General features: G+C 37.5%; 2 protein-coding genes across 2 annotated transcripts; one reads left to right on the top strand and one right to left on the bottom strand.

Moving 5' to 3' along the window:
* Positions 1-2,298: 2,298 nt before the first annotated feature.
* On the bottom strand, positions 2,299-12,571 carry LOC129089265 (ranBP-type and C3HC4-type zinc finger-containing protein 1-like). Its single transcript, XM_054596663.1, has 9 exons — positions 12,204-12,571; positions 5,095-5,269; positions 4,283-4,369; positions 4,042-4,183; positions 3,871-3,961; positions 3,501-3,786; positions 2,923-3,026; positions 2,549-2,650; positions 2,299-2,447 (listed from the first exon to the last, which is right to left on the bottom strand). The coding sequence occupies exons 1-9, from the start codon at positions 12,468-12,470 to the stop codon at positions 2,397-2,399; spliced, it is 1,305 nt and encodes a 434-aa protein (XP_054452638.1). The 5' UTR covers positions 12,471-12,571; the 3' UTR covers positions 2,299-2,396.
* Positions 12,541-18,079, top strand: LOC129089264 (alanine aminotransferase 1-like). The gene is given in 13 exon segments (XM_054596662.1): positions 12,541-12,663; positions 14,172-14,261; positions 14,353-14,442; positions 14,568-14,676; positions 15,404-15,537; positions 15,617-15,860; positions 15,959-16,038; positions 16,140-16,276; positions 16,945-17,096; positions 17,099-17,118; positions 17,257-17,412; positions 17,551-17,663; positions 17,756-18,079. Coding segments are annotated over 13 exon segments (1,539 nt in total). The 3' UTR covers positions 17,847-18,079.
* Positions 18,080-18,084: the final 5 nt, after the last annotated feature.

Genomic DNA, 18,084 nt, shown 5'->3' with positions numbered 1-18,084 from the left:
TACTAAACTGACATTTCTCAACTTATTATACAAGGATTTTTTAGACATACTATAGTGTGACTTTTTCGGCATTATGTACTATGACTTTTTTTATGCCTTTTCTCGACATACTATACTACAACATTTTTGTGACTTTTTTTTGACATACTATGAGTATGACTTTTTTAATGAGGTTTTTCGACATACTATACTCTAAATTATATATGACTTTTTCGACATACCATACTATGACTTTTAGGTGACTTTCTTTTAGACATACTTTTTTTGACGTAGTATGATATGATTTTTTTCATGAATTTTTTATATGAACTTTTTCATGACTTTTCTGGGTCAAACTATACTATGACCTTTCATTTCATGTCATACATTGACTTTTTTCCACATACTAAACTATGACCTTTTTCACCACTTTTTTCAAATAACCATCTGTGACCTTTTTTATGATTTCTTTTCTAATTGCTATACTATGACCTTATTTTTTTGCCTTTTTTTCCGACATGACATATGACTTTTATCATCACTTTTTTTCGAATTACTGACTTTTTTCATCACTTTTCAAACAACCATCTATGACTTTTTTCTTGCCTTTTTTTTTTTACATGCTATATTATGACTTTTTTCATCATTTTCTTTTTTGAAATGCTATATTATGACTTTTTTTACATGCTATATTATGACTTAATCACTTTTTTCGAATAACTGACTTTTTTCATAACATTTTTTTTTGGACATTCTATACTATGAACTTTTTTTGGACATGCTATACTGTGACCTTTTTTTTTTTTTTGAAATGCTATACTTTGACTTTTTTTCGACATTCTATACTATGAACTTTTTTCTTGCCTTTTTTTGGACATGCTATACTGTGACCTTTTTAGTTTTTTTTCGAAATGCTATACTTTGACTTTTTTTTCGACATTCTATACTATGACTTTTTTCATCACTTTTTTGAAATACCATACTATGAACTTTTTATGACTTTTTTTCGACATACTATGACCTTTCATTTTTTTCCCACATACTAAACTGACTTTTTTTCATGATTTTCTTTCCACATACCATACTATGACTTTTTTGTGACTTTCTTTAGACGTAGTATGATCTGCTTTTTTCATGACTTTTTTCGACATGCTATACTATGACTTTTTTCACAACATTTTTTTTTACATGCTATACTATGACTTCTTTCATCACTTTTATCTACATGCTATACTATGAACTTTTTTCGGCATACTATACTTTGACTTTTTTGGACATGCAATACTATGATTTTTTTCACTTTTTTCAAAATACTATACGATGACTCTTTTTATGTCATGTCCTAAGGTTGAAGCGTAGGATTTCTACTGAAATCTGATTTTATTCAAGTCTTAAAAAATAACAATCGTCATTGACATTTCTTTAGATTTAGAAAGTTCCCTGTCAGAGCCACAGACAATAGTATACAAGTGTATCCCAGATCAGCAGCACTCCTTCGGACCAGTAAATTGAACTTCATCAATTAAATCCTTTTGTCTGTGAACTAAACACAATTAGTCGATCAATTACTAAACACTACATCAATTATCTCAGAAGAATTACCAAAAAAAACAAGCATAATTCGTTAATTTCCATTATGTTTATTCGGCTGATGCAAGTTTTTACAGTATTACGTCCTGAAAACAGATCATTCCATTGCTGTCACGGCTCACAGGGAATTGAGTAAAACTAGATCAACTGTTAAAATGAACATCAATTACTCAATGCATCTTGTTAAAAATAATACACTTAATACAATGTTATAAAAAAATAAAAGCACTTGATAACCCTGTAAACGCAACACCTTCTCTTCTCAGCCATGCCTTTTCTTTCCACTTTTAAAACCACCAACATCATTTTGGCAGATGACACTCTAACAAACACAACAGGGTTCTGAACAAGGCTTCACCTTTCCTCTCACTTCACAGTTGACAGAAACCAAAAGTATAACATTCCCTCAACTTCAGATGCGAATGCAATGAACTTTATCTCTCTCACCTAAAATAAATATTAGGCCATCTGTGATGTTTTCACACACACGCACCCTGTAAAATAAATAAAGAGGTCTGGCCTAATTCAGATGTGTGTCATGGTCATGTCCATGTAACCGGTGAAAGCTGAAGCTCTCTGTCTGCAGTTCATCATCTGAGCCTCGACCAGTGCAGCTCTGTGTCATGCTACAGTGCTTCAATCGCTCCAGCAGTCAGAGGACTCTCAGTGCACTTGACAGTCTTTATGGGAGTATTTTCTTGTTAAGCATTCTCACTCTGTGTGTGTGTGTGTGTGTGTGTGTGTGTGTGTGTGTGTGTGTGTGTGAGAGAGTGTCTGTGAGAGTGTAAGTTAGTGAGACATGGCGACCTGACGGCGACGATGGGCAGTCAGCTGCTGCTTAAACCAGGCTCTCCTCGATCCTCTCTCCTTCCTTTCTCCTTTATGAGAGAATATGAAACACACAAAGAGACGATTGTCAAAGAGGGCAAAATGTTACAAAGAGCAGAACAGAAAGGTATTGATCGACACGATGCAGTACCTGCTGGATGTGTGTGTCGGGTCTGGCTGTAGCACAGATTTCGCAGCCCGGACGGGACGGCTTGTTGATGAAAGTGCATGAGGGACAAGCCCACTCTGTCAGCTGAGAGCAGGAGAGTTGAAACGGATTTAAGAAGGAAGAATTTGCCTAATCACACTATTTTTTTTAAATTAGCCAAAGTCAGACAAACTCATATATGCATTTCCTTCATCTGTATCTATATGTTTTAGCATAGCTTAGCTTCGTAACCTACCACTGGTTTTGTCCAAGTATGTTGGAGTAAAAGTTACATTTCCACTAAAATAACTATTTTCTTTACATTTACTCTTATTGTGTCTTTTGCTTTATTTACAGTATACAGACTGCTTACATACCTGTGTTTTACTGCCTTTATTGGTATGATCATTCAGCTGCAGATTCTCAATGTCCAGGACATCTTTTAGATCACCTGGTCGGTCGCTTCCTCCACCTGTGCTCCCTGAGGTTGACAAAAAATAAATAAAAAAACAAGTTTATAGAGCTGTACTTTCTCTAGTTTAAATGTAGTATTTAAAATAAGTCAGAAAATATTTGGACAGTGACATTTTCTACTGCACTTCAGGGTCAGAGTCACTGTTCACATACAATTCTGATGAACAACAAGTTAACTTTCAAACAAAATTATAAAAAGTAAAAAAAAAAATCTTTTGCGGTTAATGACTGTGTGAGTCTCTAGTCCCAACACATCTACAGACAGTTCCACTCGGCATCACACCTGCTTGTTTCTGGTCTTCAGCAAAACAAAAACACATCATCAGATGGATTGAGGTTGGGCAACAAATTTGACCTGTGCTTTGACCTCATATTTATAGTTTTAAATCCAAAGTGGGGTCACGAGAATGAGAAACATAACTCCATTGTAATATATTTTCTGCCTAAACTGTGACAGAAAGGGAACGTTTGTCGAACTCACCCTGGTTGTTGTGGGTTAGCCTCGAGGGCAGGGTGCTGTAACCCCTCCAGTCTTGGGAGGTGGGGCCGTTGCCCAGTGGGAGAGGCGGAGCCAGTAGGGCGCTCTCCAGATCCTGCTGGAACAGCTGGCGTGTGACGCGGGCCTGTCGGGCGGAGATCAGGTAGAGGTACGCCGTATCACCGTCCTTCTGCACCCCGTAGGAGGCCAGCGACCTCGGCTCGGTGCACAAGCACTGACCGATGACCCAGCGCTGCACGCGAGGATGGAAACCGTACTCCAGAAACACCTGAAGAACAAAGAGTCGGTGGAGTTAATGAATGAGAAACCTACTTCACCTATTAAATAATTAGTTAAATGACAATTTTCTGACCTGTTGCTTGAGCGCAGCCACGGTCATGTAAGGAAAGACTTTCACTGTGACACAACAGGACGACGAAACATCCTCCACTACCACAGATAAACTGCAACACAGACACGGCACTGTAAGTTGCATAAACACAGAACCTGGAAGCAAGAAATCCTGAGACCTCTCATTTCTCACCCGACTGCTCCCTCGGCGTAGTTCTTTTCAGACAGCTGAATCGTCAGCATTGCTTTTTGCCGAGCCAGAGCGGACGCGTGCTGTGAAGCGGCTTGAGTGTCACCGGCTTCAATCGCCCTGGTGAGCTCCAAGCACAGCTCCTCTAAAATAAACAAATGAAAGGGTAGCGATGAAGAGTGACATTTTTGGAGCACACAGAGAAAAAAGAAAAAACACACAACCGGTAAACAGAGATACCCACCAGTGAGCGGCAGCGAGGCTGAGCTCCACGGCTCCATAGCTGTGTCGTTGTGTCTGGCATCTGATTCACATGTGTTAATATTTGCAACTGTCAGAGGAGAAACAAGAAAATGTGATTTAAAAGTGCTAAAAACATGCTGTTGTGACGGGTATGCATCTCAACTAGGGATGCTAAGAAGGACTTCGGATCTTTTATCATTCTTAACATTCAACCTGTGTTTTTCATCAGAAAATGATATGATCAAATCTTACGTGAAATGATTTTGACTAAAATGAAAAAATTATTGTTTCGCTAGACTAGATTGATGGAAATTTTCAATATAATCAGATGAAAACTGACATTTGTCACAGGACTAAGACTACATTAGAAAATAGTTGACCAAACTATGCCTTAAAGTAATGACTTAATTTGCCTGAAATGTAAACACTTTTCGTCGACTAAAACTGGACCAAAACATTTGGAGTTGTTGTCGACTAAAACTTGACTAACACTATGAATAAAAGTGACTTAAATGTGACTAAAACTAATAAGCATTTGTCTAAAGACCAAATATAAAACACCTGCCAATATCAACACTGCAGTAATACTATCGAGTGTGAGTAAACAAATCTTGAGCGCTGTATTTAAGACCTGTGGAGTAGAACGGTGCTTCACCTGTTTGAACATGTTTTGCATTTTAATTTGACTGTGATAAAAATGTATTTTCAGTCTAACAATTTGTTACATTTTCAACATCTGTCCTTTTGAACAGAAAACACAGTTGGTCGTGAACAAAGCAGGTTGGGTAAAATAGAAATCGCTGTCAAACTGACCTCTGTGTGTCTCTCTCAGTGATGACATCACCACCGTGGCCCACTCCTCGGCCTCGCGGTCGCAGCGGAAGTTGAATCGGATGCAGTCATTGGGCGGAGCGGCAAGACGCATCTCATGGCAGCGAGGAGATTTGACCTCGTACTGCACCGAGCGCAGGTCAAACTCTGCGATGAACTGAGGGGGGAAACAGAAAGGAGTGAATATCAAACAGCTCGCTAATCTGCAGGGAACGTTTATAGGAACAACATTTTTTTGATAAATAACTTGAAAAAGTTTATCAAAAGTAAATTAATCCAAATTAAAAAATTCTGATTGTTTGATTTTAAGTCCATTGGGCATTGCACGGCTGCAACTATTTTCATTATTGTCTAATCTGTTTATAATTTTATAAATTATTGGATTATTGTTTAGTTTATGAAAAATGCCCATTATAATGTGCCGAAGCCAAGGTGACATTTTAAATCCATTGTTTCATCAAACCAACAATCAAAAATTTTAAAGAGATTCAATTTACTTGCAAATCGATAGATATTCACATTTGAAATGTGGTACTACCAAATGTTTGGTATTTTTACTTTAGCAATAGCGAAAATTATTCATCAATCATCGAAATACTGGCAGATTAGTTTCTCGTTTGTGGTTTAATCCATTATTCAACTGATCATTTTAGCTCTAAAGCATTAAGGCAGCTTTGGGCATTTGCAATTACTCATTGCTGACAACCTTTTCTTAAGTATTTATATCCACATTAAATTCGTTTTGAACATGGAAAAAAATAAAGTACAAAATGTTTGTGAAAACTGCAATACACTTTGCAAGAGTATTAGCATGAGAAAAGAAAATAATCCCCTGACAAACGGCAGAAAGCAAATGTAAATACACATAATCTGCCCTCTAACATTCACTGTGGCTCCATTAGGGCGCTGAGGTCTGTTGTGGGGAGAGAAAAGCACCAAAGAGGGATTTTCCTCCTGCCAGAGAGTCTATTTATACTCCGATATGAATGTGTGCGAACAGTCTGCCAGCTCAGACAGACAAGCTAAAAAAGAAGCTGGGGATCAAAGTAAAAGTATGCATATCAAGAAGCAACAACTGGGTGTCTGGGGGATTTCTGTCTGACTTTATATTCTACCAAGATCAAAAGCCCAAACAAGCCTGTCAGATTCTTTTAGGATTAACTTGTCAAAACAAAGCACAGATTTGAGAGTAAAGTTTGGATCTGGTGAGAGAGTTCAACAGAGTTCAGTGTGAGGTCAACTCCACACATAATTAAGAACGTCTGTCTGCAGTTGGGAATGAAGAAGACATTAACAGTAATCAACCCTAATACCGAAAGAGAAGAAGAACTCTTTATTGAACTGAAATGTGTCTCAGTGGGGCTCCTTTTAACTTAAAGGGATAGTTCAGACTTTATGAATTGGGGTTGTATGAGCTACTTATCCATAGTTAGCGTATTAAGTAACGTAGATCGTCGTCGCCCTCAGTTTAGAGAAACAGACAGGAGAACCAGCACAGAAGCAAAGTACTGCTGTGGACAGAGGCGGCTACGGAATGTATTTAAGACACACAAAAAAAAACAAGTTCACGCTATATTTGAAATATTTTCACCTCTTTACGTGAAGCCAAAATATCGCTCTGTTCTCATGTTATGAAAGGTAAAATGTATGTTTTTGTCACTGGAGTCTCGTGGCTTTGATGACAGTATAGATGGATATTATGGCTTCAGTTTCCCGTCAAAAAGGGCTGTCTGACTGCAAAGTAAAACATATTCTATATAGAGTGTACACTTAAATTGATTCAGATTTTTTTAGGTGGGCATTTCTTTTAAGTGGCTAAAACAGGTTTTGCTGCTTCCTCCGTCAACAACAGTACATTGCTTTGATTACTGACTTCCCCCAAAAATATTTTTGAGGTTACTGGGCTGGACTCGAACCAGGGCGTTTGTGGTAATGCCCCCAAACCCTAAAATATTAAGTTATTAAGAGAAGCTTTCACCAGCATTAGTTTGGAATTTCGACTTTCAAAAATGACAAAAACTAAAGTTGATTATAAAAAAGTAGCAGATACATTTTCGGTCATTTGACTAATTGACTCATCGTTTTGGCTGTAGAACTACTGAGAGTAGATTTGCCCTCTTGGGACATTTTTTTCAGCAAGCACAGTATGTGCTACTAAGAAGAGAAAGAATCCAGATATGACACTATAATATCATAACCAGGAGAACACCTCAACAATTTGAAACTAACACATGCTGTACAGAAGAAAGAAATTTCAATTTTGACTATAAATCGGTCATGTTGGTATTTAAAAGGGGCATTTCACCATTTTGACTGATGAAGAGCAGTTAACTTGCCAAGAGGAGTACTATTCAACCTGTGAAAACAGTTATATGACTTATTCTGTGTCTTTGGAGGGGATTTGGGAAGTTGGAGCACATAACCCTGATGATGTCATCTGGGTTATATCTCAGACTGAAACATTTTGACAGCTGGTCTGCTAATGAAGTGTAGAGTGTGAAAGACGTGGACATTTACCGGGCAGGGAGGGTCTAAAGATTTATTTAGTTAACTTTGTTGCAGTTTGGGAAATGTAGTACCCAACATTTACTTGGAAATAAAAGCTAGGATACTTCAGCCTCTGGTGCTTCAATTGTGACTACTTAACAAATAAAAAATCTGCCATTTGTAAGTCCCCAACTTTATAGAGGTCCAATACTTAATTGTTGAAATGCCCTTTTAACATGTACGACACTGGTGGCTCTAGAAAGCTATAATGCTCATTAAATACCACCAAGCAAAGCTGTTGTATGAATGAAACACGAAGATAAATCATTACTTTTCACAGATCTTAACCACGAGCTGCAAATGAAAAGTTAGGCCTGAGGGGGCACCGAAGGAATCGTGTGTCGTTAATTACATCAACAGATTTTATCCTCTGAACAGAAGACCACGATAGGACATCCTAAACTCAGCTCGTCATGCTCAGCATTACGGTCAGTCTTATGTTTAAAATGTAACCGCAAACTGTAAATTAAATAATATGACCGTACTTCGATGAAACACATGTCGATGTTGGCATTTCTGCCCACCATTTCTTGCTACTTCCACCATGCTTTCATGCTACACTGGAAACAGAAAATGAGCAGAACAGCAGGCTTGTGGCCAGCGGCAGTGCTTGATCAAGCGGTGCTTCCTCTCAGCCGCCAAAAGACAACTTCAACTAGAGGAGAGCAGACAGACGCTGCGGAGACGAAGACAATACGTTTGCACTGGTTGAATTTTGAGTTCGTAGAACTGCATCAGTCCGTCTCCAGAGCTGGCATCCTCTCTAATCCAGCCACAGTAGTCTCCCAGCAGAGAGGAATGAGATTGAGGGACAACAGGGTTTGCTAAAGCGTAAATTTATAAAATACAGTTCCCCATAAGTAGCTGTCATATTTGTTGACACTGCATCGAAGCTTTTGTCATAAGGAAGTGGGCATGGTTTTTTAATCTCTATTCACATTTTCAGCATTTTTCTAAATAATGCAGTGGGTGCACATGGCTGTGACCTAAGGGGGTGAAGTTACACTTTAACCTTCCTTAGTCAGTCCAGGTTTTGTCAGCCTCAAGTGTACTTAGAGCTGAATGCTAACACTAGAATTGATTACCAAGCTTAGTGTTTTCCTGATGAGAATTGGAGTTGGCCATTTCAGGTGACAGCAGTACTACCTTGTTCAAGAAGTACTACCCTGAGCCTTCCACTTAGCACTTACTGTATTCGTATTAGTTTGTTATTGTATTCGTATTAGTTTGTTTCTGTACTTTTGCTCTGGTTTATGCTCTTAGATGCTTGTTTAAGAAAGGAGATGCACTTATGACTTCTGGTGACTAGTAGTTCTCTTGAATACCTATGTTGAATACACTTATTGTAAGTCGCTTTGGATAAAAGCGTCTGCTAAATGACTGTAATGTAATGTAATAGTAAAGCAGTTTGTCCTTCTTAGGTTAAAAAGCACTACGTGAATACAGACCATTCACCTCTCAACTCTTAACTGATGTTGCTTTAAAACAAGCTTTTAGCTTTGTGTGGCCCAGGTGTAAGCTGAGTTGGCGGCAAAGCACTTGTCAAAGGCTCTCCTTGTCTCATTTCAAGGCTATACTCACAATCCCAAATGTGATAAAGAAGCTACAGCTGAAAAGTTATGACAACATAACACAATATTCAAAGTCAAACAGCAGCTTTTCAGGTTACATGGTATCATTAGTATCTGGTGAGGAGACTGATAATGGTTTCTGTCCTTCTACTCAGCACATACTTGAATGATCAAGTAAAGAATTTGAAGAGATGACGGGAGACTTTCAACAACACAAAGAGTGATAAGTGTCATGACACTTGCCTTATAAGCTTGTCATGCCATGACAAATACAGTAGCAGTCAAAAGTTTGGACACACCTTCTCATTCAACTACTTTGAAGAATCTAAAATATGAAACATATTCTGGTTTGTTGAGCATTTGTTTGTTTACCACATAATTCCATATGTGTTCCTTCATAGTTTGGATGTCTTCAATATTAATCTACAATGTAGGAAAAAATAAAGAAAAACCATTGAATGAGAAGGTGTGTCCAAACTTTTGACTGGTACTTTATATTTATATATATTCTACTTTACAACAACAACAGTGGTAAAAAAAAATGTTTTACTTAAGCAAAAGAAGCGATATCACAGTTTAAAAATTGCAACTAAAAGTCCTGCATTCCAGATTTTAAAATAATATCAGAAGTATTTGCTACAAATCTTAGTAAAAGTAGCCTATCAAAAGTAATAAATAATCATAATGCAGAGTGGCTATTGTCAGTGTTATACCATTGGATCATTATTAATCGTGTATTTATACAGTACCAGTCAAAAGTTTGGACACACCTTCTCATTCAATGTTTTTTCTTTCTTTCTTTATTTTATTTTTTTCTACATTGTAGATTAATATTGAAGACATCCAAACTATGAAGGAACACATATGGAATTATGTGGTAAACAAACAAATGCTCAACAAACCAGAACTTTTGACTGGTACTGTATTCTCATCCCATTTTCTGCTTTTGCTATTCGACTTACTTACAGTACCAGTCAAAAGTGTGGACACACCTTCTCATTCAACTACTTTGAAGAATAATTAAACCTCATTATAAATCAAAATAATTCTTCTGTTTTTTTTAAATATATGTTAATAGTATTTTTATTTTTGCAGCAGTTGTCCTATTTTGCTCTGCCGTTAAAAAACACAACAAAATAAAATGCAAATAAATATCATATATGTAGGGCATTAATATGTTTATTAACTAATTAAACCTCATTATAATTCAACATAATTCTTCTGTTTTTTTAAACATATGTTAATAGTTTTTATTTTTTTAATTTACAGCAGTTTTGCTCTGCCGTTAAAAAACACAACAAAATAAAATGCAAATAAATATCATACAGTACCAGTCAAAAGTTTGGACACACCTTCTCATTTAACTACTTTGAAGAATCTAAAATATAAAACATATTCTGGTTTGTTGAGCATTTGTTTGTTTACCACATAATTCCATATGTGTTCCTTCAATATTAATCTACAATGTAGAAAAAAATAAAGAAAAACCATTGAATGAGAAGGTGTGTCCAAACTTTTGACTGATACTGTACAAGGCTCAAAACTGATTTATAAGAAATTCCCACCTTGTTGTTTTCTTGCCTGTAAGAATTCCCCCTGGTGATGTTATGAATCTAATACATCTGAATGTGTAGTGTTTATGGGAAGACTGAAAATGAAAGTGAAACTAAAAAAAATCCCTCTTAACTACAATATTAGCAACTAAAATAAATCCAACATAACACATTACATTCTTTTCACATGTATTAGATGTTGTGTGAATTAAATATTATGTGATTTTTATCCCCAAATCTGTGGGGATACAACTGAACTGCTCGATATAAATAAAATGGCGTGTTCAGGGCCTTTAGTGTTATAAAACATGAATGTGCATCAGGAAGGTGGTTCATCACATGCATGTACACACACACACACACACACACATCACAGCCCAGTGAACACACAGGTGCATGTGTGTTTCCTCACCACGCTGCGGTTCCCGCTGGTGATGTTATGAATCTAATACATCTGAATGTGTAGTGTTTATGGGAAGTCTGTCTGTAAATATAATATTCCAGTTATTGTTGTTTTTTCTACTGTTTTTTTTTATTGCTTATTTATAATACTTGTTTTATTTTATTTTTATTTTTCATTTTTTATCTTGTCTTTCTTTTACTATGTCTCTTGTGTGCACTTTACTCTATGCTGTTGTAAGCCTGCAAATTTCCCCGCTGCGGGACTAATAAAGGATTATCTTATTTTATTTTATCTTATCTTAAGACTGAAAATGAAAGTGAAACTAAAAAAAAAAAAAAAATCCCTCTTAACTACAATATTAGCAACTAAAATAAATCCAACATAACACATTACATTATTTTCAGATGTATTAGATGTTGTGTGAATTAAATATTATGTGATTTTAAATGTACAGCAGTTGTCTTCTTTTGCTCTGCCGTTAAAAAACACAACAAAATAAAATGCAAATAAATATCATATATGTAGGGCATTAATATGTTTATATGTTTAACTAATTAAACCTCATTATAATTCAACATAATTCTTCTGTTTTTTTTAAATATATGTTAATAGTTTTTATTTTGTAATTTACAGCAGTTTTGCTCTGACTAATAAAGGATTATCTTATTTTATCTTATCTTAAGACTGAAAATGAAAGTGAAACTAAAAAAAAAAAAAATCCCTCTTAACTACAATATTAGCAACTAAAATAAATCCAACATTACATTCTTTTCACATGTATTAGATGTTGTGTGAATTAAATATTATGTGATTTTTATCCCCAAATCTGTACAAATACAACTGAACTGCTCTATATAAATAAAATGGCGTGTTCAGGGCCTTTAGGGTTATAAAACATGAATGTGCATCAGGAAGGTGGTTCATCACATGTATACACACACACACACACACACACACACACACACACACACACACACACACACACACACACACACAGGTGCATGTGTGTTTCCTCACCACGCTGCGGGTCCCGCTGGTGTCTCTCAGCGCCAGTCGGAACTCTCCGGCCCGGCTCGGGTCCATGCTGAGCTGCAGCCGCAGAGCCTCGCTGCCGGCTCCGGGGAGGCACAGCGGCCGGATCCCAGAGTGGCACACCGACACCCGGACCGACATGAGCACCGTGCTGCAGCAGGGCGACACACCGGGCCCGATGCATGCAGCCTGGGGAGACGAGGAGGCAGGGACCGGGGCTGGAGGAGCCCAGGGACCGGGGCTGAGAGCCATGTCGGCGGGAGAGAGGATGTCTGAAGCCCCGCGGAGGTGACTGCTGCTGCCCGCTGGTTGCGTCTGGTTTATGGGGTCCACCGGTGGCTCTTCACGGGCAGGCTGCTGGTGTCTCCTCGACCCTCCGATTCTTCCATTTCTACCCGACCCGAGCAGACCGGAGTGGAGAAAAAACAAAACAGGAAGTACGGGGGTACGTCTTTTATTTATGTCCGGAGAGAAACTCCGGCAGAGAAACATCCGGACATAAAAGAATAATCATGTGTATTTATTTGCATTTTATTTTGTTGTGTTTTTTAACGGCAGAGCAGAATAAGACAACTGCTGTAAATTAAAAAAAAATATATTTAACATATAAAAAAACAGAAGAATTATGTTGAATTATAATGAGGTTTAATTAGTTAATAAACATATTAATGCCCTACATACAGTACCAGTCAAAAGTTTGGACACACCTTCTCATTCAACGGTTTTTCTTTATTTTTATTTTTATTTTTTTCTACATTGTATATTAATATTGAAGACATCCAAACTATGCAGGAACACATATGGAATTATGTGGTAAACAAACAAATGCTCAACAAACCAGAATATGTTTTATATTTTAGATTCTTCAAAGTAGTTGAATGAGAAGGTGTGTCCAAACTTTTGACTGGTACTGTATGATATTTATTTCCATTTTATTTTGTAGGGTTTTTTAACGGCAGAGCAAAAGTGACAACTGCTGCAAATAAAAAAAAAACTATTAACACATTTAGATAAAACTGAAGAATTATTTTGATTTATAATGAGGCTTAATTAGTTAATAAACATATTAATGCCCTACATAAATCTATTTTACAATAATAGTAACTATTAACCCTATTTAAATAAAACAGATATTATTTTATTTATAATGACTTAATTAGTTAATAAACAAAAATGTAAATGTAATTTACATTTTAATTCATTTTATTGTATTAGCAAGAAAAATATCAAAACAAAGAAAATCGGTATCAGCTGCTGTCCTGTAGCTTCGGAAGAGGCTGAAAGAAAATATGAGTCTGAATTGAGACATAAAAGACCCTTCTCTGCAGTCCTGAAAAACCAAGAAGGAAAATCTTTCACTTCACTGTAGTTCTTTGTCCAAGTTTGTGAAACAGTAACAATTAGAGTAGATAGGTTGCAAAATATGGGGGGTCTCTGGGGGATGTAAGACCCCTCAATTGACACTTGAGAATCCCTTAAAGCCTCAATTGCAAAATTGCTAGGGGTCTCTAAAACATAAGACAATTATTTGTTATTATTTGAGTGATGTAAGCTGTTTGATTTGTGTGTGTTGATGTAATTGATTTATTATCCTTTTGTGATCAACTGAGAGAAATGCATTGCAGTAATTGAGCTTATTGTAAGTACTGGAGAAGTCTGAGAGTAGGCACTTGTAATTTCAGCAGGTGTCATGTAGAGTCAGGACCAAGATTAAACATATATGAAAAAAAAGTAAAATATTATTCAATAGAACCCTGACATAAAGCCAGTTGTCACTAACTGTCTGTTAATAAGGCACTAGCTGCCACATATTTTCCATGTGTATCTTTAACTAGAAATCCTATCTACCTGCAAATAATTGAACTTTGAGTAGACATAGCGAGACACATCTCAGCAAGACAGTCACTAGTCTGATATACGTGCAGAAGAATTATCTGAATGTCTGCCATGCAGGAGATCGGTCCAGATGTGCAGAACATGAAGCAGTCACAGTATGCAGTCCTGGCCAAACGAGCAAGCCAGATCAAGGAAGAGCTCAAACAGGTAAAGAATATTTTTTTTGACATATTTGCATTATGGATTCAGGATTAATATTTCCAACCTGTGCTTGTGCTTTAAATTCACCTGTCCACAGAGAGTGAGAAAACCATACAAAGAATTGATAGATGTCTACTGGGGCGACTCGCAGAGAGCAGGTGTGAAGCCTCTGACATTTGTCCGACAGGTAATTAGTGACCTTTAAAGACTTCTCATTTGCGAACTATTTTAAAACTGCATGTGCAGGTTAATGCATCTTCTTTTGGCTAAAGTTCTCTGTCCTACTGTGGTGTATTTCTTCATGTTTCTCAGGTTTTGGCAGCATGTCTTTACCCTCAGCTTGTGGACAGCGACCAACTGCCAGTGGACGTCCGACAGAGGGCTCAGATGCTGCTTAAGGGATGTGCTGGAGGGAGCATAGGTAAGATCTGTGTGTGTGGTATTAAAATGAAAATGTAGAGTCAGCTCACTATCTGTATAGCAAAACTATCTGCATACCATTATAGGAACGTAAGTGAGTTTTTTATCTTTTTGAAATTTGGGTGGATTGGTCCTTTTTGGCTTGCATTTAAGCTAGGTTGATTTAAGTTAATTGATTAAAAAGCCAAATATTTGATTGTTCCAGTTTCTCAAATGTGAGAATTTGTTGCTTCCTCTGGTATTACATAATTGCAAATTAAATATTGTGGGGTTTGGATTGGTTGGTCGGAACGAAACAAAAAAAGCAATTTGAAGATGTCCCTTTTTCCTTTGCTTGTGATCTTCATTCTTAATTGTTCACTGATTCTTAATGGACCAAAAATGAATAGATTTTGAGAATAATCGTTAGTTGCAGCCAGTTAAGACATTAAATAAATAGGAGGTTAAAATAAACATGACAATACCTAAGCCTACTGTATATAAATTAATTTAGAAAATATTTGTTCAACTCCGGCAGTAATGTGTGTACTATGCATACTATAAATGTAGTAGTATAAGTATAAATATATTATTGAATACAATAAACATCCAAATACATGGTAAATCTAAAGAAATCCTGTCAACAATGATAAAGTTTATAACATAGACTAAAAAACAAAAAAATACAACAATAATATTATCATGCTGCTCTACAGTGTCACCTCAGCTGTCCTGTCTTACTTCTTCAGGTTCTTACACCGCTACAGCGGGAGTATCAGAGATAGTTCACAGAATCTCTGAGTTCATAACGAGACGAGACGGCGGGGCTCCATCTTACCCTGAAAACATTTACATCAGCCCCGGCTCACAGTGGGCACTCGCGGTACCAATCATTATCACTGACATTACTTTAATACTTTGTACCGTCTCTTCCAATTAATCTTTTTTCCTGTGCTTATTAGAATATTCTCAAGGTCTTGGTGAACAGCAAGGCTTCACCCAGAACAGGTGTGCTGTCTCCAATGCCATGCTACTCCACTTCCGATAAGTCAATGAGAGGGCTGGGAGCTTTCGTCGTTCCCTACAACCTCTGTGAGGAGCGGGGCTGGGAGCTGCAGGTGGAGGAGCTGCATCGAGCGCTGGAATCTGCAAAAGGAGTCTGCAAGCCTTTAGCTCTGTATGTCATCAACCCTGGGAATCCCACAGGTAGTAAAGCCTCATTAGACAATGACATCATCTAAGTATATTTTTGTGTTTTAAAGAATATGTATCACATGGTTATTTTTATGTCGTGTTGCCTGTAGGTCATGTTCAAAGCAGGAAAACAATGCAAGAGGTGATCCGGTTCGTTTCAGAGAACAGGCTCTTCCTTCTGGCTGATGAGGTGGACGTCTTAAAGCATCATCCTTCAACCAGAAAAATTCATAAATAGTAACAAATGTGTGTTGATATGCAGTTGAATATTCTGTGTGTTCTTCTGCACAGGTCTATCAGGACTGTGTTTATGGGGAAAACTGTGAGTTTGTCTCTTACAAAAGGGTTCTGGCGGAGATGGGTCCTCCTCTTTCAGACACAGTGGAGCTGGCGTCCTTCCACTCAGCATCAAAAGGCCGCATGGGAGAGTACGTCAATCCTGATGAGTATCTGAAGATGTGCTAGGTTGTCCTCACAAAAGTCGCAGAAATGCCACTTAAGACAGAAACCTATATGTAATTGATATAAAGTTATTTCAAGAAACAAAAGCTGGCAAAAATAATCTCACCTCAAGATTGACGAGACAAGAAATCCTTAAAGGGACATCTTTTCCTCTTAGCTGTAGTGCTATTTATTAGTCTAGATGATTTTTGGTGTGATGGAGATACCTACCAACTTTCCAATACAATGGGACAACATGGCACTCGATTTGTGGTGCTAAATCGCCCAAAAAACCTCTCCACATATCTTTTTGTGAGCAGTTTCAAGTAACATTAGTTGGTAAGTTTTACTAATGTATTTTTGGTGCTTCAAACACCACAAGCCAAGTGTCATAGTCCCATATATAGGGCTGATATCTCCAAAACTAGGCAACTTATACCAAAACAATCTAGATTAAATAAATAGCACTACAGGTAAGAGGGAAAATATGTATTTTTGATTTGTGGTTGGACTGTCCCTTTAAAGTTCCCCAAAAATGGAAATTTGGACATCTACAATTCCATGACAGCTGGGCAAACTCCATCTGCTGCTGCAGCTGATACGATTTTACTGAGATCTCCAGAACAGCTAATTGGACTCTTCTCTCTCCCACCAGATGTGGTCTGCGTGGTGGATACGTGGAGCTGGTAAATGTGGACCCCGCTGTCATGAAACACATCTACCAACTTTTCTCAACAGACAGTTGTGCACCGGTGTTGGGTCAGTTTGCCCTGGATTTGTTGGTGAACCCTCCAAAACCAGGAGACCCTCATACCCACTTTATAGTGAGGTGAGACCAGAGATGAGCAGTACAGATCACTATTTTGTAGGATGTCTAATAGCCTGCTTTTCTTAAGAAATTCAATAATGGCATTATTCTACCACTTGGTGTGCAATTTTCTTTTGTTCTTGGCTTTAACTTATGCAGGAGACACAACACATCAGGACCACGATGCATCGCAATGTAAAGAGAGTCTTTGAGGTGATAAACAGTCTGCCTGGATTCTGCTGTCAGCCAGTGGAAGGAGGAGGATTCGCGTTCCCCAGAATACACCTGCCACCTAAAGCCATTCAGACGGCCGAGGTTACAATACTATCTCACAGAACCAAGTGCACACTGGAAAAATCTGAGCAATGTCATCACTTAAACAAATTTGTCATATATCTGAGGTAGCAATCAGAAAATCTTTTACACCTGGTTATGTTTTTCGGTTATTTTTAGGAAATGGGAATGCTACCAGATGTGTTCTACTGTATCCGACTACTGGAGGAGGCCGGTGTGTTGGTCAGTCCAGGTTGTGAATATGGACAAAATGAGGGCACCCACTACATCAGGTACATCATATAAACCGATCATCATTATTACAAAATAAAGGCTTTACTATGCATACAAACCCCTCATCTTTAAACCTTTTTTCTTTCTGCAGAATGTGCATTATGGTCCCCGAGGACATTATGGAAGAATTACTGAGGCGCCTGACAAGCTTTCACACACAGTTTATGAAAGACTTTTCTTAAGGGTTAATATGCAATGATTTCCTAAAATACAATGTATAATCCCTCTCAATCATCACTTATGATCTACTAGAAGTGTGTGGTGGTGTTTGTATCTGCAGAGACTCTGACTGTACTTTCTCCTTTTCTTAATTTGCCGTGCTCGGGACGTTTCTGGGATCAGCAAAGAGAGTTTGGGCCACGTGGGGGTGTGAACGTCCATCTATCTGCAGCTCAATAATTCATTCAAACAATAAAACCG

The sequence above is a fragment of the Anoplopoma fimbria genome, chromosome 3 (assembly GCF_027596085.1).
Source record: "Anoplopoma fimbria isolate UVic2021 breed Golden Eagle Sablefish chromosome 3, Afim_UVic_2022, whole genome shotgun sequence".
Taxonomy (NCBI): Eukaryota; Metazoa; Chordata; class Actinopteri; order Perciformes; family Anoplopomatidae; genus Anoplopoma; species Anoplopoma fimbria.
Note: the sequence above shows the minus strand (reverse complement) of the source record. Positions and strands in the feature narration are given on the sequence as shown.

Bases quoted from the DNA above. Each gene is read 5' to 3' on its own strand.
- LOC129089265 (XM_054596663.1), bottom strand. From the start codon at position 12,470: ATGGCTCTCAGCCCCGGTCCCTGGGCTCCTCCAGCCCCGGTCCCTGCC. The intron at 3,962-4,041 runs GTGAGAAATGAG...TCTGTGTTGCAG, and splicing joins TACGCCGAGGGAGCAGTCGG to TTTATCTGTGGTAGTGGAGG. The intron at 3,027-3,500 runs GTGAGTTCGACA...TGTCAACCTCAG, and splicing joins GCTAACCCACAACAACCAGG to GGAGCACAGGTGGAGGAAGC.